Below are 25,537 nucleotides of genomic sequence, written 5' to 3'. Positions count from 1 at the left end.
AGTGTATTAATATATGATGTATTTTGTTTTTTGGGATATAATAAAATTTAATTAAAAAAAATTCATCAAAACACCCAAAGTGAATCCAATGCACTTACATTTATTAATATTTATAAATATAAGTATGCAACCCGAAATCTATTGACAATATACACATGAATCCAATTCACTTACATTTATTAATATTATTAAATGTTTATAAATATTTATAAATATAAGTATGCAACCCGAAATCTATTGCCAATATACACATAACTCCTGGCACTCTGTCTCTTTATACTCTCTCGATCTCGAGAGACACCTAAATTCCATGAAGTCAACCATAGAAACAAATGAGGTCAAGAATATAAAGATAAAACTAATTTAAAATGCCAAGGGAGCACTTTGTAGGAGAATATGTGGCCGTTGAAGGGATGATCAAAAACTTATAAAAGGAAAAAAGGAAAGCAAGAAAGCAAAGAAAAACCACCACCCTCCTCCCCGGTCCATGGGGGTTCTCATATTAATTTTTATAACACATCTTTAACTTTCCTCCGCTTTTTCACAATATTTCCCTCCTTCCATCCACAATCTTCTCTCGGCCTCCTCTCTGCAAATCCTCTCTGCAATAAACCCAAGCGCTGTTTAAACTCGTGCAGGGTCACTGATATTCTCACCCTACCGAGGGTTAGTTGACCTAACCCAACCCCGCTAGCGCCTCGTCTCATCTCGATCGGCGGTCTCAGAGGAGGAGGCGGGGAAGGGTGGTTACAGTTGTAGCAGTAGGAATGTAAAGCTGGTTGCCTGAGAAATACCCATCTTCATCCGTCTGTTGTCTCGGGCAAGGTGTGGATCCATCTAGGTAGGTTTGGACCAGGGAAGGGCAGGGGTGATTTCATGGACCCTGCCGTCTTAGACGATATAATAAACCGGTTGCTGGAGGTCAGAGGTTCGAGGCCCGGCAAGCAGGTCCAGCTCTCCGAGGCAGAGATCCGGCAGCTTTGTCTTACATCCAAAGAGATTTTTATGGGCCAGCCCAACTTGTTGGAGCTCGAGGCGCCAATTAAGATTTGTGGTAAGCAGTCTTTTACTCTTTTTTTTACCGTTTATTGTAAAGAATTGCCGTGGCTGTTTCCTCAATTGGCTAATTCCTTGTATCAACGATGCATAGGGTATGCATTTTTTAATTTTGGGGGTTAAAATTCGATTTCAAATTCAGTCCAGTTTCGCCCATTTGACACAGTCTCGTGGGTTTTTTAGTTTGTCCAGGGAAAACCCAAGTTATTTGACCGCTTAATTTGTAGAAGAAAAGGATTTTTCCTTTTTTTCATCTGTTTGAGCCACAGAATTGATAGATAGTTTGCTCATTGGAAAATGTTCGGGAGACGCCTTTTTAGGGTTTAATTGGCCATTTTTGGGGATGCGACTAGAAATTCCAAATATTTCTAAGTGCTTAATTTCCAAATGGATTATTTGGAAAAAGATGGGGAATTTTCAGATTTCTTCCTGCCCAATGAAGCTGCAATTTCCTCCTCTGATTTGTTATATTCTTTTGCATATTTGTTTATTTATTCACTTTTTTTTTGGACTATTAATGTAATTTTTTTGTACATGTTTTAATGACAAAGGGCGTCTGACGGAGCCTCCACAAGTATGGTAAAACACCGAACAAAAGGAAAAAAGTACAAAATGTGGGCCGACTTAAGCCGAAACACTTGCAGCAGACACATACCAGCTAAGAGTCCAAATAGAAATACTATCTAATAGTCCAAAGAGTTATAACAACAATAAACATACGGTCACAACCTAAGCATAAGTAAATTCAGTAGTGATCATGCTATTGCTAATCAGGCTTTAATATATTTTAACCTCAGAATAAATTCATGTATAGTTGTTCCATTTGAAAACTGAGAAACAATCGGTTTTTGTCCCGATGAGAGACCCTTTATTGTTTAATTTGCAATAGCCATAACAATTTTCCTTCATAAACACACACGGACACACATGCGTATGTGTATTTATTCACACACCCACACTCACATAGATCCTCAGACCATAGTAGCAAGATTTGAAAATAATTCAACGAGGAAAAGTGCAAGATTTGAAATTTGAATACAATTCGATATGGAAAAGTGCGTAACAAAAAAATTCAGTATAGCTTCAATTTGGAAGTATACATCCCATAGATATGAGAATGATCTTGTTCCAACTTTTAGAAGAATTATAGCCATAGAAACATTCAGTAAATCACAAAAAAATTTCAGTCCGTTGAATTTTGGTGATTTAGTTTATATTTATGAATGCCTTTAAAAATTTTCAATTTTTTTTTTTTTTTGGATTTTTTGGACTGTATTTCGGGTTTATGGGTACCCACTACATGAAGTATAATAACAACCACAATCAAAAGTTGACTGTAATGTGTTCATTCTATACTGGATAATTCACCAAATTATGTATTGCTTCTGAATTTATGTACAGGAATTGCCAATACAGATGAATCTTGCTACTATGCCCTACACACATATTGTATATATGCACAAAAGCAATGTTGTGAATATTGTTTTGGGGGAATAAATTGCTGAGGGCTATGTCACAAGGTTTGTTGATCTTCAACCTTGAGGTTTGAAATTTGATGGATAATTTTTTTTTGAGGTTTGGTGAACCTCATCAAACCTCATAGCCATTGACCAAGTCCATAGCTCAAAAGTCACAAACTTATGTCACAACTTAAAGCTTGTAATCCATCCTTGAAGTTTCCAAGTCCATGGTAGCATTTTTTATGTTTATTGATGTTAATTTCTTAATATATATATATATGAACCTAATGCCAAATCTCTTAAAAAAATTTAAAGTCGAACTGAATCTAACCATTCCTGAACTCGAACTTGAACCATGTGACTTAGGCTGAGGGCACGGAAAGAAAATTATTGGAAATATTGGCAAATGTAAACTTGGATCTGAAAACTTAGACATACGTGACCTAAAAAAACATGGAAAATTGTGAAAAATTGGAAGAAACTGGAGATATATGCAACATTGCATAAAAGAATTAAGGATTTTACTGCTCAATTTGCTGAACTTATGATTAGTTTTGTCACTAAATAGGGAAATATTTGTGCTGCTCCTATGACAAACCCAGCTGTCCTGATTCCAAGGGGAAATCCAATACCCCATATACACTTAGTGATTATTTTGCAAAAACTATGCCTAATTCGGCTCATTTAATCAAAATGGGGAATCTATTTTTGGTATTTATGAGAAATTATATTTTTCTGGTGATGTTTCTAGATATAAACTGTTTCTGCTTAAGCATAAAATTGTGTTGTTTTAAAACTCATTTATATATTTAAAACCTAGAAATTTGTATTCTACATCTTTCACATATTCCAGTATTTGAGAAGAAATTATGATATCTTGTTTCAAAACTTCTTTGGTTTGTATATGTTAGATAGATAGATACATGCCCAATGAGCTGAATTAGGCATAGATTTTGCCGAAAAATCTCTAAATGTATATATGTTTAAAACCCAGAAATTTGTATTTTACATATTCGAATATTTGAGAATAAGTATGTTTTGATATCTTTGGTTTTAAAACTTATTTTTTATTCCATATGCTAGATAGATACACACATAGCCTGGTGTACTAGATTAAGTAGTTGAGTGATTTGAGTATAGGTCACTGAACTAGATTGAGTGGTTGCTACATTCAGAAGGTATCCAGATTGATCCCCGATCTTGGCTGCCTTTGTTGCATGCCATTCAGTGCCCCTACATGGTCAGGCACCATAATCGATATTGATGGGTTTACATTGGATACCATGTGCAAAATGCGGGGAAGTGTTTAGTGTTTTCCCTAAAGCTTTTTCTTAGGGAAAAAGGATAGATAGATACTTGCATAGCTGAAAAAGTTGCTGAGTTTTTGAGTTCTCCAAAATCACACTCTGCTCAGCCCTCTTGTAAACTCAGGTCTGAGTCCCTATATGGAGTCAGACCAGATATGTGATTAACTGGAGCATTATGCGTTGCTTGATAAGTGCATTATTCACTGCTTGATGAGTGCAACTTCCAGGAAGTTGGAAAAACTGGCTGCCATCAAATTTGAATGCCACAAAGGAAAATAAAAACCTTATTTTCATTGATTTCTGCGGCCGACTGTTTTGTCAAATCTGAATCAAACGCCTACACACAAGGCCTGCCAAGGTGTTCACTTTCATGCATACGCTGTATGCACACAGATGAGATCAAATAATTTTATTAATGTCCAAAAGTGCGCAAAAGAGTAGGTTAGTGACATTAGAAAAATATAACAAGCCACATACATAAGGGAGTGCCAAGGATACTTTTGGAAGTTTTGGAAAAAGGAGATACGAGTGAAAATGAAAGGAAAGTGAGAAGAGAAGGGTGAACCAAGGGGGTAAAGCCTATCAAGTCCTTCTTAGCACTAGGTATAGATGTAGATGTGGAAGAGGCAGCAGAGCCATATCCGTATAGACGTATATGGGAGTGCCAAGGATACTTCTGAAAGCTTTGAAAAAAAGGAGATACGAGTAAAAATGAAAGGAAAGAGAGAAGTTAAGGGTGAACCAAGAGGGTAAACCCTAGCAAATCTTACTCAGCACTAGATAGAGAGGTAGAGACTTGGAAGAGGCAGCAGAGCCATATCCGTCTTGATCAATCACTATATATATATATATGGGAAACCTAAGTTTTTAATTTGCAGAAATTTAAATTAGTGCTGCCAATAAATATTTGTTTTATCCTTTTGGTAAGTGAACTATTTCGATCCTCTCAGAAAATTCAAATTCGATATTCAAAATGAATATTTTGCAAAATTTATGCATAATTCAGTTGATTTGAAGCAAAAGTAATACGTTTCATTTTTGATATATTTTTAATCTTTTTCATACACGTGAAATCCAGAATTTTGTATTTTACATATCCAATATATTCCAATATTTGAGAATCAAATTATGAGCTTTAATTTCAAAATGATCTTTTTCATATTCTAAAAACTGCTATATTTTTGATAATGTCGATTTCTGTTGAACCATATTTTGGATGATTATGAATGCATTTTTAATTTTGCGTTCAATACCCAACAATCTCTAGTTGTTTCCGAAATTTAAAGGAAAAAATGATTTCTTGATTTTAGTTTTTGTGAAAGCTATATCTATCTGTTACAGGTGATCATTTAATCTTAGATTGATTTATAAATTATAGTTAGGGAGAAAATTCGAACCTATAATTGATACACGGTACATCTAATTGATTTTTGTTTATGCTTGAAATTGATTTACAGTTGACAAAAATTAGAGAACTGTTTTTTTGAAAACTTTGTTCTGTGTTGTCTGTGCACCACTATTTATGCATGGATGCTATTGACCAGATTTGACATTGTAGCTTGAATACTGTGCAGTCCATGGATATGAAAAAAGATCAAGCATATATCTCATTTTATTTAAACAAACTATAGAATCAAAAGAAATCGGACATATCAAAAAATGTGGAATAAATCACAAGAAATTATACATAAGGATGTGTTCCAACTTCTATGAGTGCAATTAAACTTCCATAGAAATTCAATGATCTCTAAGGTTAAACATGGTGAAGGAGGAGAGTGGTTTTAGGATTATACAAACAGATTGAGGATTTGTCAAACCCAATACCGAAAAATAGATACCAAATAATATGCATGCAATATGAGTTATTCTCAACTCGTGGAAGCGCAATAATGTGTTACAATGAACACAAAAGTGTCTAGAGCTTTCTAGCTACCAAAGTGATATATCATATAAGTGAATATGCTAAAGTTGAATTAGCAAAGTCTCCATATAGTGAGACAGATAACTCCATGCAAGTCCTTGCAAAGCCCCATATGGATGAAGTGTTTTTTTAATACATCGACTCCTATCATTTTGGTAACTAATCAAACATGTACATTTTTCCAGATGGCACATATGTCTGATTAGGTATTTGCGCTTTTAATTTAAGTGCCTTCAGTGATGTACGCTTTCTTTTTTTCTTTTGAATATGTAATTGAATTTAAATTTATACACATACAAGTGTAGATAAATACACATATTATGCATATTTCATATAATCGTGGTGATAGCAAGAATATGTGTACAATGAAAACATTAGACTGAAACCGGCCTTCTCTCTTTCTTCATTTGATCAACATATGCAGACCAAATCACTATTGAGATAAAAGCGCTTGCTGGCAAAAATTTGAAACAATCTCACTAGTTTTTTTGTTTTGTTTTTTGTGTTATATCAATCGATGAATAATGGCAGTGAGGCCATCTAAGCAATAATTTCAAAGCAGAAATTCTCTAATGGTGCACGGAACCTAGCTGTAGTAGGGAATGGTATCCTGACAAAGTTCAGTTAAATTAAAATTCAATTAAACATGTTTAAGATTCCCAAATTCCTTTTTCAAATAAATTCACCTATTTATTCTCACACAGTAGAAAAGGAGCGGTCTCATTAACCAGCTAAAACTGAAAAACAAAATCAATTTGAAACATATATTCTAAGAATACCCCAAAGTCAATCTTCAGTTTTCTTACCTGGTGCAGATATTTAGTGACTCTTACAAACACTTGGATGTCTCGTTTGCATCTTCCTCTACGTATGTAATCAGGGATCATGACTATTATTCATCTGTGGTCGTAATGTACTGAAAGTTTGTGCAAGTCATGGATTAATGTAATTTTCTTTTGTCGAAACTACTTCGATAAACACATCCAAAGGGCTGCACCGCATAGAGCTTGGGTAAAGGGTCTGAGAGGTAACTATTCCACCAAATTTTCTGGGACTTGCACCTGGCTTCATCCAACTCATGATATTCGGGTGGGACAGACTATATATAGAATGGAACTTTTGTCAAGAGCTTACTACTCTGTCGACCTTATCTGTGAATCAAGCTCGCTGACAAATTTTGTAAATTCAGAACATTTATTAAGCGGTACATGTATTAACTTCATCTCCATACCAAACATTTTCTAGATTTTTTGAACAAATGATTTTTCTGAATTCTGGTTCTGTTTTTTTGAAAAGCTTCATAATATTATAGCAATGGAGAACAGTCATAGGATGGGAGCATTCCGAGCTCGGATAACTTTAGGGATTCTCAGAATTTTGTCCAAATTATATGCTTAAAGCCATTTGGGTTAGGGGTTCCTTCAGCAGCCAGATGTGTAGAGAGTCCTCATGTGAAATGAAGAATGTGACAAGTGCAGTTGCATTTTATGTACATGCAATATACTATATAATGGTAAACAAGACAAGGATTGCGCTTGAGGATGTAATATCATGATTTCTACGGAAGCTTTATTCTTGTACTGATAGCGGTAAGATTTGATTTTAGTCAGTTTTTTTGTAGTTGTCTATCCTGCGGTTAACGAAACAGAATGTTACTATGTTTAGAAATAACCGCTCTGTTTGTGATAACATTATTGGGGAGCATCTCTTTTTTTCCAGGATAAAAAGTTACTAATGCATGGTCACATTAATGGCTGTTGCTATCCATGATCAGAGTAAGTGCTGTTATGATGCCCACATTTATGTCTCTCCAGAGTAAGTGCTGTTGTGATGCCCACATTTATGAGATACTTTGTAACTCCACCTTTATTCAGTATTTCTAGTAATTTGCATTCAACATTGTCACTAATTAAGGATTGTAACCTCACTTTTCTAATGTGCAAGTGGGATCACTTGCTATAAATGGCTCTTATGCATTAGAGTAGGGGCTTTGGTGAAGTGTCCTATTGCAGGTAATCTGGAAGAGACAATTTGGGCCAAGAACAGTGCAACATACTACCTTGGGTTTGCCTTGAGTTGGCATCTATACCTTGTCACAAGAGTTTCTTTTCAACATACATATTTTCTGGGTCGTATGATGTGAATCGACAGACTATTTTTGCTAACACTTATGTTCTTCAATGTCTGTGTTCAGTTCTGGCTGAAATCTCTAGTATTTTGATGCTGTTAGTATTGTTCCATCTCTTGGCTGTTGGTTCTCTTAAAATTGTTGAAGAATTTGCTGTAGTTATGGCCTTGTTAGTTTCAGATTTTGCTTCAGTTATTGTCTTGTTAGATTCAGATTTTGGGTTGATTTAGTGTTTCAGATCTAGTTTCAGATTTCAGTGTAATAGCAGAATTATGGTTGGCTCATAGGAGTGGTATTGTACCCCCAATTGATAACATATTCTCATCAGCTTTTCAATTACAGATCAGATTATTTCTTGTGCACTTTGTGCCACAGAATTGCCAGATCTGTGGACTCCTGTGTGTAGGATCCATGGATCTAATCAGGATCCTCCAGGATTTATCATGGAAGCAGATCCCCTGGAGCAGGAAATGGATCACGAGCCTATGAAATGGATCCTGAAATTGCCACAGAATTGCCAGATCTGTGGACTCCTGTGTGTAGGATCCATGGATCTAATCAGAATCCTCCAGGATTTATTATGGAAGCAGATCCCCTGGAGCAGGAAATGGATCACGAGCCTATGAAATGGATCCTGAAATTTTAAAAATCCTGATTTCAGCATAGTAGCAAAATTCTGCATTGGTTCATAACAGTGGTATCATAGCCCCAATTGGTAGCAGATTCTTATCATATTTTCATTTATAGATCAGATTATTTCTTGAAACCTGTGCCACTGAATTACCAGATCTTTCATGGAAGCAGATGCCCTGAAGAAGGAAGCTGAGCATGAGCCTATGAAATGGATCCCTGTGGAAAATGAAACGGATCCTGAAACTCCCAGTGCTTTTTCTACCCAGCACTTTCCTCAAAAAATGATTTTTTAATGAAAAAACCCCATAACCCTGGGACGAAAGTCTAAAACCCTAAACCCCATTCATTGTTAAGCACTGATCTATCCTTCTGTCAAGATATGTTCTCAAGGCCTGATCTATCAAGGTCTGTGCTGAAAGTCTGATCTGTCATTATGGTCAACATCTGCTGCCAAGGTCTGATATATTCTTATGTGAGAGATTTCATTAAATCTCACAGGGCTCGAAGATGCACTTCATTAATTCATTCACAGCTCGAGAAGAGACTTCATTAACACTTACACAGCTCGAGAAGAGACTTCATTAACTCTTACACAGCTCGAGGAGGTACTTCTGATAGTGAATGCAATCAGCTATAGTTCTGCCTTTGATTTCTTGGAGCTAATTTTAATGCTCTGTTTCAGCCTTTGATCTTTAATGTGACAGCCAACGTTCTTTAATGTGACAGCCAACGTTCTCCATCAATCATCCTGTCTTTTATAGATGCTCCACACTAAGTACCATGGCCACTCGAACTGTGAAATTTACCCTTGTTAAATTCTCCTTTTAACTGTATTGGCAAGACTCAATAATCGCAGTAAGACAGACTTTACTTCAACTAAGGCTTAACTGAATTTGGTGCACGAAATGCCAAATTTCAAATAGTGCCGCACCCTCAACTTCAGCTCTCTTTTGCATGAGATCACAACCATAGAACCAAGCTCTAATCCTTGAAGGGTGGCAGAGCTCCTTGCCCATTAGCTCTCTCCCCAATGCCCATATAACCTTGAGTCAAGACAAGCTGCTTAGGCGTGAAGGTGGCTTAGCTCCATAATATGTTGGATTAGCTGTTGTGCCCTTATCCTACAACACACAACACATGAGCCCCTGGTCTGGAACTGTGGCTTAAGCACAGGAGGTGCTTATCGCCCTTCCTTTGTTTTCTCCTGTCTACAAGTGCTCTGGCGACTGGCACCCTGCTTTATATGCCTGATGGCTAGAACCACATCCTTACCATTGAAAGGTGCAAATGCTTACAAATTGGCCCCTTGGCATGAGTCTTGTGAATATGCCACATCATCAGTTGACATCATCTTTGCTGCATGGCAGTCTCTGAGTGGTGTCATGTGTCAATTAGTTTTGGCCCACTTGGCCACCTGAAAAGGGGCATTTCCACCTATAGTGTGTCACGCTACTAAGGCGCCATGTCATCACTCGGCTGCCACCTGTCTACCACATGTTACTTTCTTATCATTGGGCTACGATGTCTTTCTTGCTGCATCACCGCCAATTGTTAGCCACCTGTCTTAGTACAAAAGGAGGTCTTGGATTCCGTGTTCTGCAACGAAATTTTGGTTAATCAAAAAGTGCTCCGGGGTGCAGATTCACATTAAATGCCATTCTCTGTCTACTCACTAAAATCTCTGTCTAGCGCCTTCCGACGTGTGCTTCTGTCAATCTTTGCAAAGCGCATAAGCCTTATCCTCCTTGGCGTGCAATGAAATTCTTTGTTCAGGCATATCTCCATCTCTCAGATTCTGTCTACTGTGACATCACGCCAATCTGCCCAACTCTATAACCTCCTCAACATGAACTTGGCGCAGTGCATTGATGTGTCCTCTAGCTGTCAACCCATGCCACATGTCACTTAGATTTGGCCCACTTGGTCACGTGAAAATGCCAAATCTACATGCCACATGTCTCCTACCACATCATGCCATGTGTCACCTATATGCAAACTCACTTGCAAAGTCATTTGTCTCTACCAATCATGTCCTGCCACTTCATCCTATATAGAGAAAAGATCTGGGGTTCTATGCAAAGTTGAAGAATTGACCTCGGGAATAAATCGACAAGGGTTCAAAAATTGAAAAAGTCGTTAAAAGTTTGGAGGTTTTTGAAAAAATCGGCAAAATTTAAAAAGTACAAAAATATTCATTTAAAAAAAATTAGCATCTAAAGTATCCACAACATTAGATAAATGTATTGCCACATAAATATGAAAATAAAGCTAATATATAAGATGTATAAAAAGTCTAGTGCTACATCACATATCAATAGTGAATCAAGTACTGAATCTCGAGTCTTGACTCATTCTCAAGTGTCATAATAATATAATATCAACAAAAAATATAATAAATGTTTATCATGATTCATCCTCATGAGTCATCTACATGTCATAAACTAATTAGTCACTGAGTTCTACCCCTTTTACGGGAACAGGGAATGGCTTTGCCTTTTTCTCTAGAGGAAGAAGGTCCTGCCCCTGGGGCTACAAATGGACTCTATCATACTCTAGAAGCAAAAATAGGAGGTTGCCTCTGTCCTTTGTTGCTGTCTATCCTAGATGGTGTCACCTCTGCCTCCTCCTCCTTTGCCTCTTGTTCCTGCTCCTCCTCCTCCTCTTGTTCCTACTCCTCCTCCTCTACCTCTCTCTCCCCTGCAACTGATACCTCCTCTGGCTCCAGTGCCTCTGAATCCACACCTAACCAATTAGGGATCGAATCCATAATAGGCCTCTCCGTCTCAACCCTCCATGCAACAGTGGTGTTAATATGGTCCAATGAGATGGCCTCCATGTCAGGGGTTATCTGAAGTTGTCTCATCCTCAGTCAGGGAAATCTCCTCCTCTTGGATAGTGACAAACACCTCCTCTCTCCACAACGATGAATCACAAAGGTTAGAGTGCAAAATGAGTGGAAAAATCGGCCTTTTCCTAACTTATACGTGGCCAGATACCTCACTCGCAAGTTTTTGGATAAAATCCTGATTTTATCCCGAGTTTTACGATTAAATCTCGAGTTCTTCATTTTTGAAAAAATCGTGAAAAACTCGGCTGATAAAATTGGCAAGTTGAAAAAATCGCAAGTTCCTGATGTTATCGTGACCTTTCCCTCAAACGTTTTGTGTTGTTTGGATAAATCCTTTGTTAAATTTCCACAGCTTGGATGTTGGATTTCGTCATTTGTTGATCCCGTAGAGTCTGTCTAGCACCTTTCATCTCGTGCCCAAAACTTCGCAATAGCTCAACTCCAACTTGGCATAGCGTGACGTACTTTAGTTAATAGGAGATTTCCCGTCTTGTAGAGTTTGTTAACCTTGACTCTCATCTCTTCACGCCAAAAGCTTCAATAACGCGAACGTATGTTACTTAACAACAAAATCGCTGTCTTGTGCCTTTTGTTAGCCAGTGGAACCACGAGCCTACAAAACCCCACCAAACTTCAAACTATCATAACTCCTTATCTCTTAGGAGTTTTCCAAAGTGCCATATACCGTTGGAATGGTCTCTCGGAGGACTATCCAACTATGCACTTTGCAAGGGAATTTGAGTTGATCTTATGCAGACAAAATGAATTCAAAGATAGGCCTTCAAATCAATAATCTGCAAACACTACAAGGCTTTAATTTGACATCAATGGCACCCAACTATCATCTTGCTCAACATTCTCCAACAAGCTCCCCTTGAACTTGACAGTACTTGTCATTAATGACTACTCCTTTGACATTAATGACAACACTTTGTTCAATAGTGATATATATATAAAAGTTTCGAATTATTGTTAAAAAAGTGCATGTGAAAGTAAAAAGGGAATTTTCCAAATATATTTAAAACTACACATAAGAAAAAGAAGAGTAGATAAGATAATCTTAATTCCTCATTACTTGCCATGGTTGGTTTACAAGGTCGTGGTTTTGGAAACTTTTGGTAATTGCCCATGGCATTTATAAGGTAAAGAAACACAAATATCTCTTGACATGAATGTTAAGTTTTATCTTTTGATGTGGAGGAATTATGCGAGTTAAAGGTGATATGTAATCCAGGTGGATATTGGTGGCCACTCGCTTATTCCACCTAGACCTCTAGTCGGTTTCATCAGTGTCCTTAATTATAGCAGCGTTTACTATTTTTAACAATTTTTCAGGCCCTGAACTTCTGACGTTGTTTTGACCCCCTAAACAACATTTTTTTGAGGTTTGCAGCAGGACTGTAGTCGTAGGTAGGGGCTTGTTGCAAATCTTATAGTACTCAGAGAGATATTTCTATTGAGGTATCATATACGTCAAACAAAGATCATATGGCCAAGTTATGACGTCGGGAAGTTGGTTGCCCAACTAACCGCAACGGGGCCCACAAACTCTTGTCGTTCCATTTCCTAGGTTTAGGGTTTTGGTTGTTTAGGGTTTCACTTTGTTGTTCAATAATAAAAAGGCCCTTGAGCCTCATTGTAACATAGTTCAGAGGCATGTAGCCACTACATCTCTTTTCGGAGATAAGCTAACATCGCTCGAGCTAGTTTATTTCCATTTTGTATCTTTCAATTTTTTGATATTAATGGAATGAAGTTTTATTCTTGTTGCGTTTCTGTGTTTATGTTTATTTTTATGTCTGTATTTTGTTGCGTTCTTGTATAAGTTCGGATCAATGGTATCAGAGCGATCTATGTTTTCTCTATTTTTCTTTGCATGCCCCCTACGAGGTCGGGTATATGGAGTTAGGGCTCGAACTGGTTGAACCATTGTAAGACCAAGCTCGCAAACCTTGACAACCTCCCATGGCGGAAGAAAAGAAAGACGAGGGAGCAGGAGAGCCTTTCAAAATATTGCTCGAAGAAGCCCTCGAGCGACAAAGGAATGCGAGGATGGATAACATTGCCCAGATCCTTCGATGGATGCCCATAGGTGACGCACCTTCATCTGAAAGCCATGCTGGAGGCACCGCTCCCTTCAAGGTACGAGTCCCATATTTGAAGGCCAGATAGATGTAGGCGGCGTAGATAGATGGTTAAATCTGTTGGAAGGATAATTTTTGGTCCAATTGGGAAAATTTTACTTTTGCGCTCCTCAAAGTCGTCCCCCATGTCAAGGACTGGTGGGAAACCTACTGTGAACAAAGGGACGAGAGCGAATCCTCATTGTTTTCAGTTGCACCCACTTGGGATTCTTTTCGAGACGCCATTAAGGAACAATATTACCCCGTGGGGAGCTATGAGGACATGTAAATACAATGGACTACGCTGTGGTAGCAAATGGATCAAGATCTGTGTGAGCTGGCGAATCTTTTCCATACCCTGCGCACAAAGTTGGGTATCAAAGATTTTGAGAAACATTTGGTGCTCAAGTATCGCAGTTGCTTGCACAAATACATTCAGGAGGAAATGGGGTTCCTGGACATCTCCTCGCTTGGTGCAACATACCGATATGTTGCCAAGATTCAACAAAAATTCAAGCAAAAGAAGCGAGATTCTGGATTTGCGAACCCAAAGCAGAGCAAAGGCGCCCCACAAGCCATAGAGCAAAGGGCAGAGTCAGGTCGCGACCCCTCAAGACAACTCCTTGAAGCAACAAGCCAAGAATAATAGAAAGGTGAAGGACACTGACAAGTGGTGTGAGTTCCATAAAATTTCCACTCACAACACAAACAAATGTCACGCAAAGCAAGCGTTGGTGGTCGAGCTAAAAGACTTAGAGATAGATGCATGCTTTGACTTCGAGCCGGAACCCGACAAGGAAACCAACAAGGAAACCAACAAGAAAAGGCAGATCATTGACGCCGAGCCCACTTCAATGGTAGCCACCACCAAGCTCCAAAAGGCGGAACCTGCCAATTTAGAGGAGGGGAAGCACCTCTTCCACTCGCAGATGTTGGGTAAAGGGTTCACTGGTGCAGTTCATCGTTGACAGCTGGAGCCAAAAGAACTTGATCTCCGCCGAGGTCGTTAAGAGATTGAAGCTACCAACAATGCCGCACCCACCATGGTACACCATTAGGTGGCTCCACCAAGGGCGAGATCTTTGTGTCAGCCAACAATGCTCCCTGCTTTATAGCATCAAGCCCTTTGCAGATGAGGTATTATGTGGTGTTGCTCCTCTAGAATTTTGTGATGTTTTATTAGGTCAACCATACCTATGGAAGTGTCATGCTGTATATGAATCTAGACCTTGTTTTGTTATTATTACTTTGGGTTAGAAATTGTACAATATACTAGAGGTAGAGTTGCCTACCGCCCTTTCTTTGATCTCTGCCAATCAATGCAATAAGATCATTTCCCCTATTGTGAAATTTGTCTTCCTTATGATTCGCCCTCAAGACAAGATGAAGATTGTGGCTACATCTACAACCTTCAGATTGGGCTCCTCGGCACGACAGTAACAAATGGACAAGGTCGTGGAGGAGTACAGGGACATCTTCACCTCACCCACAGGGGGGTACCCCTACACTGTCAGGTCAAGCACTTTATCGATCTGACCTTGAGGACTAATCTATCGACGCTCTGTTCTGGAGAACAATGAAATCAAGAGGCTAATTTAGGAGCTATTGCAGAAAGGGCACATCAAGCCAAGTTCATCATCTTGTCGGACCCTGATCGTGTTAGTACAGAAGAAGGACAAAACATGGAGGCTTTGTGTTGAATATCGAGTGCTGAATAAGATCACTGTCGAGAATAACTATCCAATCCCACAGATTGATGACCTTTTGGACCAACTCAAGGGGTCCAAATATTTCAGTAAGGTTGACTTGAAGTCTGGTTACCACCAAGTACTAATTGAACCTTCCGATGTGTGGAAGACTACCTTCAATTCAAATCCATGGAAAACTAAATCTGGGGTCTTCTATCTCGTTCACACGGCCAATCAGTGTACGAGTCTAACCATGTGAATCAATGAGCTGGAGTCGAACATGGAAGACACCATCTGATTATTGGCCAATGATGTAAGTCGTTTATAGACGCGAGAGAAATCACCGATGATGTTAATGGCTCTCAAGGTACTATAGTACAATCAGTATGTTGTGAATAAATGAGTTGATGTCGAACACCACACAGAATCTTTTGGTCGAATGCCATTGATGAAAACCCGTCACTGAGAGCGAGGAAGCTTGCCAATGATGTGTGCAAGCACCAAGGTATTGATGGGTGTTTCTAAGTCAAATTCCTGGATAATGTGCTGATGTGCGATCAAATTTTCACCAGCCTTGTTTGGGTGGCTGCGTAGACAGTTCATCATTATTGATGATTATCCTTACGCAGGGATGGATTTTCGTGATGATCCCGAGCTCGATTTGCTTGAGGGTGAGCAATGGGATGCTTCAGGTAAAGATACTTTGACCATTAAGTTTTTTTGAAATTTTTACGATTTTTATTTTTTGATGTTTCTGAGGCTAAACTATTTGATGTTTTCATGCAGATATCGAACTTGTTCGACTAGTAGGTGCTACATATCTCTGTCGCACATAGAGACAACCACAGGAGTAGGCAGTGGAACTAGTACAGGTCGCTGCGGTAGGACAAGATGCCCTACGTGATCTTGAGGTAATTGAGATCCTAGCAGAGGTGGAGCGCCACATGGAGGGACTGACACACGGGATTGATGAGATCGTGGTCGATCAACTTCCATTGCGACTTCAGCGACAGACTATCAGAGTGCCTAGCCGTATTGGTTGATAACCGCACAAGATAGCTTGTGCTGTGTCATTTTATTACGAGAACCACTGATTTGTCTACTTAGATGTTTGCATGTAATTTTTATATGGGCGATGTAGCCATATGTGTCTCGGGGAACACAATTTGTAAAACCAAACTTAATATATATATATATATATATATATATATATATATATATATATTCAGTGTTTCCTCGTTCCTATTCTGCTTTCAATATGTTGTGATGTGAATTGAAAGTTATTTACATTCGTTGCAAATGTCTATGTAAAACAAAATTAGCTAGGGCATTTGCTAATGTGTTAAGATTTCTAGAAATATGTTCATATCATATGAAATCGAAATGTCTTTCTAGGAGACGCACTCTCAAAACCATGTGAAGGATGGCGGGATTAATCACTAAATAGATATTAGCGAGTTGTAGTACTATGAGCTGTGAGTCAAGCTTGATGACCATATGACAAATACCATGTGAAATAGTAGAGCTATACTCAACGATGTTGCTAGTAGAGCAACCAATGCAAATCCCTTGCATGCTCACTAGCTTGCCATTTGGAGCAAATATAGCCCATGCTGCGGAGGATAGGTTCTGAGTACTATGTCTAGCACCATCAGTGTAACCAATACACGGTTCGAGAGAGGTTGACATTTGCAATCCAAAAGTAAAAAGAATCAACACAAACCATGGGAAACTCTGAAAAATACACTGCAAACACATTCGACACACCTATAGAAAATATGTACATAGTGTACTACGCATGGAATCAAGCATAGTATTTTTTGATGTACACCCCATTTCTAGGTTGCGCTAGTGGAACTCCATCGAGGTCTACTAACTCATAGGCCCCTTTTGCAAGGACATGCTTGACAATGTATGGGCCCAACCACATAGGCTGGAACTTTCTTGGACCTAACTTATTGGCCTCCTGGTCATATAAGAGAACCAAATCTCCTTCTGAGAAGACTATAGGAATTTCGCGTTCGATAGCTAGTTTTAGCGATGGAATTTCGCGTTTGATGGGAAGGATCTCTTCTAGACGATAAATCATCTAGAAGGGTGTGAATCTGGTAACAGTCCTAACTGAGGTTCGGTATGCCCACAAGGCAGCATAGATAAGCAAGTGCAGTCTGATTTATGGAGCCCTATCATACGTTGAAGCATAGCCTTAAGAACTTTGTTGATAGCCTCAACTTGCCCCTTAGCTTAAAGATAATAGGGAGTGGAATTTTCATGTGAAAGTCCCAATTTGGTAGTTAATTCGGTCATCATATGATTCCGAAAATGCTTCCCGTGATATGTAACTATTGCTTGCGGAACACCAAACCTAGCAATAACGTGATTGAAGAAAATAGAAAAACTATGCAATTGTTTCGCCAATGTTGTTAAATGTAGGCATCGTTTCGCCCACTTAGTAAAGTTGTCAACAACGACAATGATATAACCATGCCCCCCGACCGAGTGAGGGTTCCATGTCATAAAGTCGATATCCCATTTCACAAAGGGACCAACAACGACAACGGGATGCAATGGAGCAGGCGGAGCACGAATTTTACGATGATAGATAGGTAGGAACAAGGAGATACTTTTGTCTGCAATCGTAAATCCCATTAGGGGAGATACTTTACCCAAGCCTCTCTGGTTTACTTTTGTTTGTGAAACCAGAGATTTTGGGTTCGATCTCCAGTATGGTCGCCAATTTGTTATACAAGATTTACGATTGCAGACAAAAGTATCTCCCCTAGGTCGATGGCTAACCTAGAACAATAGAGAGACAAGGAACCCAATGCTTTTCCTTAAAGTAAATAGATGACAGAGTGAGGCCTACCTGGAATTCTTCACACACTTCGCTCCTCCTTTAGCTTGGAAGCTCCAATTCCAACTCCGAACGACAAAATTAGAACCTGCATAGCCAAATGACACAAGCCGAGAAACTATGAGATCTATGCAGTATCATCTAAATAGTAAATACTCATTCAATAGATCAACATAGTCTTGAAATATATGAAATAACTTCACATATAGGAAAACAATGAATTATTTGCATTAATATAAATGGAAGGAGATTACAACCATAAGTAGCAGTTGATCTTGTAGAAGAGCTCCTCCAAGTTGTTGACTTGTCCTTTCCTTGTCACAATATGCACCTTCAATCACCCTAAATGCATGAGATAATAACCACTCACTGTAGCAGCATAAGGGCATAATCACTCTCCAAAAGCCAACCCCCAACCACATAGAAGGTTGGGAATATATAGAGAAGTAGGCTAAGTTGGGAGTTCTTATCCAATTACCAATCTAGGGTTTGAGATCCACTGAGGGATAGGTTCAAAGGATAAGTGGTGAAAACTCCAAAGTAGGGTAGGATAGGATCCAAATCTTTTATCAAAGATAAGTAGTTAAAACAACTTCTGGAAACTCCTAGAAGGGGAAGCTTCCAAAATCCCGATCATTCTCCCGGATTTATAGAACCAACGCTGGTGCAAAGGGGAGCAACCCTGTTGGTGACCAACGTAGGCCACAGTGGAGCAACCTGTAAGTGATCGCACCCCAACAGGCATACATGGAGCGTTGGTCATAAATTGGCTCAGATGATGCAGTTTAGGGCTGAAATTATGGGGGATTAAGGGAACATGCGTAGGGCTTTGTGCAAGATGGTGACAAGGTGGAATAGGATGTTCATTGATACCATTAGGAGGCTCACTGATCGGATGTGACAAAATTGCCTATAACAACTTTGCTCCATGGGCACCCACAACACCACAACAGTTTGCAATTTCCCCGTATTATTCTCGAGATGATGTACTTGGACCAACATGCCCCAACTGGCTTAATAGTGTACACATGGTTTAGTAGCTGATACGAGGCCCAGGTGAGGTTGGTCTCACCTTTTGAGACATGGGAGGGTTAGCACCATTCTCCAAGCCCTCAACAATGGAGCAAATTCAAGCTATTCTACCACCAGGAGACCCATGAGACCCATTTATTGCCCCAAACACAAAACTGGGGTCCACTTGATGATTTGCATGGATGTCTAGGGGCCAACCCCTAGTAGATTATGGAGCCCTCTTGACTCATTTTGGCAAAGAGAGAGCTCAACACATGGCTCCAAGGGGTCCACACAGGTGCAAAGGGGAGCAACCTGCTGGTGACCAATGCAGGCCACAATGGAGAAACCTATAGGTGATCGCACCCTAGTAGGCATACAAGGAGCATTGGTCCTAAAACTGGCTCAGATGATGCAGTTTAAGGTTGAAATTATGGGGGATAAAGGGAACATGCATAGGGATTTGTGCAAGATGGTGACAAGGGGGAGTATGATGTTGATTGATCCCATTAGGAGGGTCACTGATCGGATGTGACAAAATTGCCTATAACTTTGCTCCATGGGCACCCACAACACCACAACAGTCTGCACTTTGTGTCGTATTATTCCTGAGATGATGTACTTGGACCAACATGCCCCAACTGGCTTAACAATGTACACGTTGTTTGGCAGCTGATCTGAGGTCCAGATGAGGTTGGTCTCACCTTTTGAGACATGGGAGGGTTAACACCATTCTCCAAGCCCACAACGATGGAGCAAATTCAGGCTATTCTACCACCAAGAGACCCATGAAACCCATTTATTGCCCCAAACACAAAACTGGGGTCCACTTGATGATTTGCATGGATGTCAAGGAGCCAACCCCTAGTAGATGATGGAGCCCTCTTGACTCATTTTGGCACAGAGAGAGCTCAACACATGGCTGCAATGGTTCCAAGGGGGGCCCACGCAGTGATGGCATCGACATTTCGACCCTCTTATGGGTTTATCTTTATGATATTTCATTGGCTATGTGGCTGGCTTGTAACCACAATTAGTTTTTCCCTTCATTTGACAACTATTAGGGGCTTCTAGGCTAAAATTAGACTTGATAGATCTTGTATGAATAGATGAGAGTTCATTTGAGCTTCTCATCACCATCGCACTTTGGATTGGATCTCTTGAGATAAAGTTGCACTTATTTCTTTGGCTATTGGAGAATCTTTTGGAATGCATTTTGACATTTGGAGCTAATTCACATTTCTTCTTTGGAGCTATTTCTTGGATCTTGGATGGATATATTGCATGTCATCTTGTAAGTGCTTAATGTTGATGGAATTTTTCTCTTGAATTTGTTTAATGTATGGAATTGCTACTTCTAGAATGTGCTAATTGTGCCCTAATTATTGAAAATTAATTTTGGAAGGATTTCTAGTTGAGTATTGCATATGTTATTCAATGTATGGCATGTAATGAATGTTCCTAATGGAGGAAATTCTTTAACTCTCCATGAAATTCCATTATCTTTAAAGTGGGTAAATGCTTAAATCCACTACTCAAGGCATCATTTTTAAGCCTTCTCAGAGATGATGTAGCTCATCTTGGACATCCTAAGACTCCATATGCCCAAAGGACAAGGTACTAATCCAAGTCCTTGCTGGTCATCTCTACTTTTCATCCATAATTTTTCCTCTTAAAATTTAGCCCTTTTATGGCTAGGGTGAAAATTTAGGGCTTGCAACGAAATTTTAGAGAGGATATTTTTTGGGAATTCGAGAGCCTAAACATCAAGCTTAGGGTCTAGCACCTATGCTCCAAGCTTGGTGGGCATCCACGCGAGTTTCATCCATAATCTCTTGCGCTATGTGTTGCTCCAAGAGGGAAACCCTAGGTTATTCTCCCTCAACTTGAGGACTTCCTTGAAGGCTGTATGAACTTAGTACTTGTTGAAGTAAATCACAAGAAGCCTTTTCTCTCTGGCCTTGGCCTTGTGAATGCCTATTACCATTGAAAAAATGTCAAAACCCTAGGTCTCGTGCCTTTTTTTTAGGGATTTTCTTAGAGAGTGATTTGCTTCATTGAAGCCTTGTACCTTTATTGAGTCTCTTTTGAATGGGCTCTAGCTTGATCACTTCGTGCCATATACCTAGCATATCTATTCTAAGTGATCTTCTTACAAAGACTCCTCCCATAGGTGAAAGTCCGCCATTGTCCCATTGTTAGAAGTTAGTCTAATTCTTTGTCTTGTAGGGTTTCCTTCTCCAAGGCCTACTAGATTTTGTGGTAACACGTCCAACAATTGGTACCATGGCCAAGGCACCTTGTCTCAAAGTCCTTCCCCTCCATTACCATTATTATGATAAGCACCTATGGATTGAAGGGTTGACCTAAGACATGTCATCAACCCTTAGGGGTTGGAAGCACCTAATAGGGCTGACCTTCTAGCCATCCCTAACACAAGTAGGGAACACTTTTATGGGACTTGGTCTAGTTAAATATTTGAAGGTGATCTCAGTTTGAAGTATTATTGTGCCCTTCACAATTAAGTATGGTCCACTACGATGCATCTATGGTCATTGTCCCTAATGATTGGTGGGTTTCACTCTATCATGAGATGGCTTTGCCATGTGCTTCTTCATATAGGAGCAAAGGCCTTTGAGGGCACCTTACATCACTCATCTACATAGTATACCTAGGTTGTTTTGCACCTTCCAGAAAGCAATGATGGCCTCACAAATGCAATGTTTCCCTTCCAGAGCAGAGTATTGGGCACTTTGATGATTCTAGTTGATGATTACACCCAAGAGTATCTAGTGGACCCGAGACGCCCTCGAGTTGGCCTTGACACTATTTGATGGGCGTTGCTTGTTCTAGAGTCCAGATCGCTCTTGGAGCCCCAATGCTGGAGAGCAATAATGCCACGTCAACCATCTAGCCCTTAAGAGGGTGATGTAGTGCATCCAGAGCATGTTTTTGCGACATGGAGGAACTTTGAGGCACTTCACGAGGCTCCTCATTAGGATTTCGAGTTGATTATGATGATGAGACATCTCCTTAGCCCATTCCAGCCCTTTTGTGGCATTATTGTTCAAAAAGGCAATGACGTTGTGCTTTTGTAGGACGTCGACCCACATGTGTGAGCATTTATGGCATTAATTTATTGTTTTGAGCTATGGGGTTGGCTTGTAACCCTTTGTCTTGTCAAAAACTCAAATTCAAACTTGTTTTAGAGCTTGCAAGCTTATTTTTTTGCAAAAGTGAAGTGATAAACCTCATATAATTAGAGGATCCCTCCACTTCAGTTGTTCATCATCACATATGTGAATTTGGTCTCCTTAAGGAGAGTATGAAATTATGAATTGTGTTTGTCTATTTTGCTACTTGGAAAAATGTGCTTTTTGTGGAGCATTTTTATATTGGAGATTGATTTTTGCATCGGAGACGTCTTTTTGGGATTGAAACAAGGTGTTCTTGGTGGAACTTGTAAGTTTATTGCTGATTTTTCTATATTTGGCATGTGAATGAATTTATGCTAGGGTTTATAAATGTTCCGTGATTAAATGCATATTGTTTATTGGAAATTTTGGTGAAAAAATTTGCGTGTTAAAATTATTCTTCCTTGAAACCTAGAGAACTCTATGGTGCATATTCTATATTTAATTTCTCCCCTCACAGAAAAGATAGCTAGGCTTTTACAAGATGAAAATTATTTTCTCCCTTACTCCAATCAATTTCTATCTTTCTTTAAAAATTTGCCCTAAAACTCTGTTAGCCCAAGAAGTAGGATTAGGCATTGGCTAGGGTTGTGTTGATAAAAAACTATTAGAAAACCCTTATAGGTGAATGCAAGGAATCCACCATTGTGGTGAAATTCCACTAAATACTAGGAGGAAGATTGCTGATGTGATAGTGGCGATCTTTCCTCATTGTTGCCATAGGTTATGGCTCTTGCCTTGTGAATCTCCTCACAAAACATGCTAGATTTTGAAGCAACAGTGACTGCTTAGAACAAGTGGGAAATAATTCCATCTTGTAATTTCACCTGAAATTTGAAAGAAAAAGTGGAAGTCTTATGTTTTGAAGTCAATTATTGTTGGGAATGTTAATGAAATGTTCTAGAAGTTCTAGAACATTAGTGACTTGGATTAGAATCTTAGTTGTACATCTCATAATTGAGATAGGTGACAGCTAGAATTGAGGATATTAGTTATCCCTTTCAAAGCATAAAGAAGACATGACATGACATGACAAGAGAAGTTGATCTCGCACATGAGAAGAGAGCAATAGAGCTGGAAGAAGAAAGAGTGCATTCAAGGAGAGGAAGAATAGATTGTTAAAGAGATCAGTAATACACCTGCAAGCCATACTGGCCGTACCAGTACTGTAGCTATATTTTGTTTATGCACAGGCTGTACAATGTACACCTTCAGATCTGGTTGTACATGTTCAGGTTTGACCAGACATAGAGGTCTGTGGAATGCTGGAGTGTGCTATTGCTGTTAAAAGGAGAGAATGAGTTGTCTGCTGTCTAAACCACCACCCATAAATAACACAACACACACCAAGTTGGGGAGGCCACGAGTTGGAACCCGAGTTTGCCCCACTAAATTTATTTGCCTCCACCAACAGCCCAATTGGCCACATTGGTAACTTCGCCCAAGAAATTATATATGAGCCCAAGTTTGCCATACGCTAGAGGCAGCGGAGGGAACCGTGGCCCAACGTAATAGCACTAAGGGAACCAGGAGTAGGGGCAGACCATGATGCCAGGTTCCAAGAGCGAATATTCATAGAATATTCCCGAGGCAAAATCTTTGAAGAATCTTTAAATTCCTTGGGGGGAGATTTTTGAAAGTGTTAGAATTATGTTGAGTTTATACTCATTTGAACCGAAATTTCACCAAGAGTTTTGATGGTCTTGTTGGTTTTTTGATCTGAGCAGTGTATTTTCTAGAAATAGAATGTTAAGGGTGAAACCATGAAGTTGGAACTATGACGCAGGGATTTTCTTGGAATCTAAAAGATTCCTTGGAGGCCCAAAATTGACAGTTTCAAAACTTTATACTCATTTGACTTTGGTTTTTCGCAAATAACTCGATGGTATGATTTGTTTCTTCATTTGCGCTGCTGAATCTCAGTGAACCCACACAAGAGAATCTTTGAGGAATCTTTGAGATTCTTAGAGAGCCCAGATTTGACTGAGACAGAAAGGGGTTGAGTTTATACTCAAATTTCACGTTTTTTCACAGGGAACACAGTGGTGCATGTCGTTTCTTCATTCGAGTAGGCAATTTTCAAGCCGTCCCCAGACTTGGAGGTATAAGGTGCATTATTGCCATGCGTTCATTTGATTTTTTGTTGAGATGGATCTGAATTTGAGATCCATGTATGCTACTTTGTGTGAGGATCATTCTATGCCACTTTATGTGAGAGATTGTTTCTTTGTCATGCTGGAGGAGAGCTTTTATGAGTGGGAGTTCTTATAAGAGAACGTCTTGTGGAGAGACAAGTCGCTCTAGATAAGGGGGTTCATCCATGTATTGACAAAGGTTGCACCATGTACTCATCATCTTCTTGCAACAACTAATGAAGCGACCTCCCTACACTTGACCCAGGGCCCAGAGACGTAGCCCACACTGGGTGAACTCCATTATCATATCGTGTGTTTATGGTTGTTCATGATTATTACTGGTTTCATGTTGATGGTTTGCCGAAGTTGATTAGAATATGCATTGCTCACAAGCAAATGTAAGTGTCAGTAAAAGTTCCTATATGATGGGGGTTTTTGTTTGAAAGCATTCACGAAAATCCTCGGATCAAGTGGTATCAGAGTGGTTTGACCTTTTTGCTAGGGATTGTGAATTGAGCATGCAACAAGACAAAAAATGGAGGATCACAAAGATCTTTACGAGATCTTCTATAGCATGGCAAGCATGGTAGATATAATGTATGCAGATTATGAGGATAAAATGGAAAAAGAGGAACATGAGAAAGAGAGAGTAGAGGATGATGCTCCATTTCCGTCTTCGGGTGAATATTCTTCTTCTTCATCTTCTTCTCATCATTTAAATGAAGAGATCAATGAGAGTCTTCAAGCATAGAATGTTGAATTGAGGAGACTTCTACGAGAAACAAAGATTGCAACTTCGATTACGAGCCATGGAAGAGGCCTCGGAAAGGTTGCAGTGCCACGAACGCTTAGCGAATCCATCGTCACCCGCTTCAGAATCAACAACTGAGGTAAATAATGTTGATAGTTCTTCAATTTCATTTTCACATGATGTTATTTTTGTTGGAAGCATTGAGGTACCCATTTTAGGAACTAACATGAGACTCCTTACCAAGATGGGTATAAAGGAGGACTTGGTGTTAATGGACCAGGAATGACTCATCCATCAGAAGTTGTAAAAAGGCCTCGATTTGTAGGATTGGGATACATTGAAGGAGAGTGTTCGAAAATAGTAGAAGTTTCGAAGCCATTGTCAAAACCACCAAGGAAAGAGGACGCTGAAAATACATCACAATCTTC

At 39.4% G+C, this 25,537-nt stretch overlaps 1 protein-coding gene across 4 annotated transcripts in view; it reads left to right on the top strand.

Moving 5' to 3' along the window:
• The first annotated feature begins 427 nt into the window (after positions 1-427).
• The window catches only part of LOC149147811 (serine/threonine-protein phosphatase PP1), a 68,589-nt gene continuing 43,479 nt past the window's right edge, over positions 428-25,537 (top strand). For 2 of the 4 annotated variants that reach the window (XM_089445801.1, XM_089445802.1), the window contains exon 1: positions 429-1,054. In XM_089445801.1, coding sequence (XP_089301927.1) covers positions 877-1,054 — 178 coding nt within the window. In that variant the 5' untranslated portion in view covers positions 429-876. Of the gene's footprint in view, positions 1,055-25,537 lie in introns of all 4 variants that reach the window. The other 2 variants (XR_016263706.1, XM_089445800.1) reach the window with 2 other exon arrangements.

The sequence above is a fragment of the Pinus tabuliformis genome, chromosome 9 (genome assembly GCF_031772625.1).
Source record: "Pinus tabuliformis cultivar Carrire ecotype Pingquan chromosome 9, CPIR1, whole genome shotgun sequence".
Taxonomy (NCBI): domain Eukaryota; kingdom Viridiplantae; phylum Streptophyta; class Pinopsida; order Pinales; family Pinaceae; genus Pinus; species Pinus tabuliformis.
The sequence above is the reverse complement of the archived record's forward strand: the minus strand, read 5'-3'. Positions and strand labels throughout refer to the sequence as shown.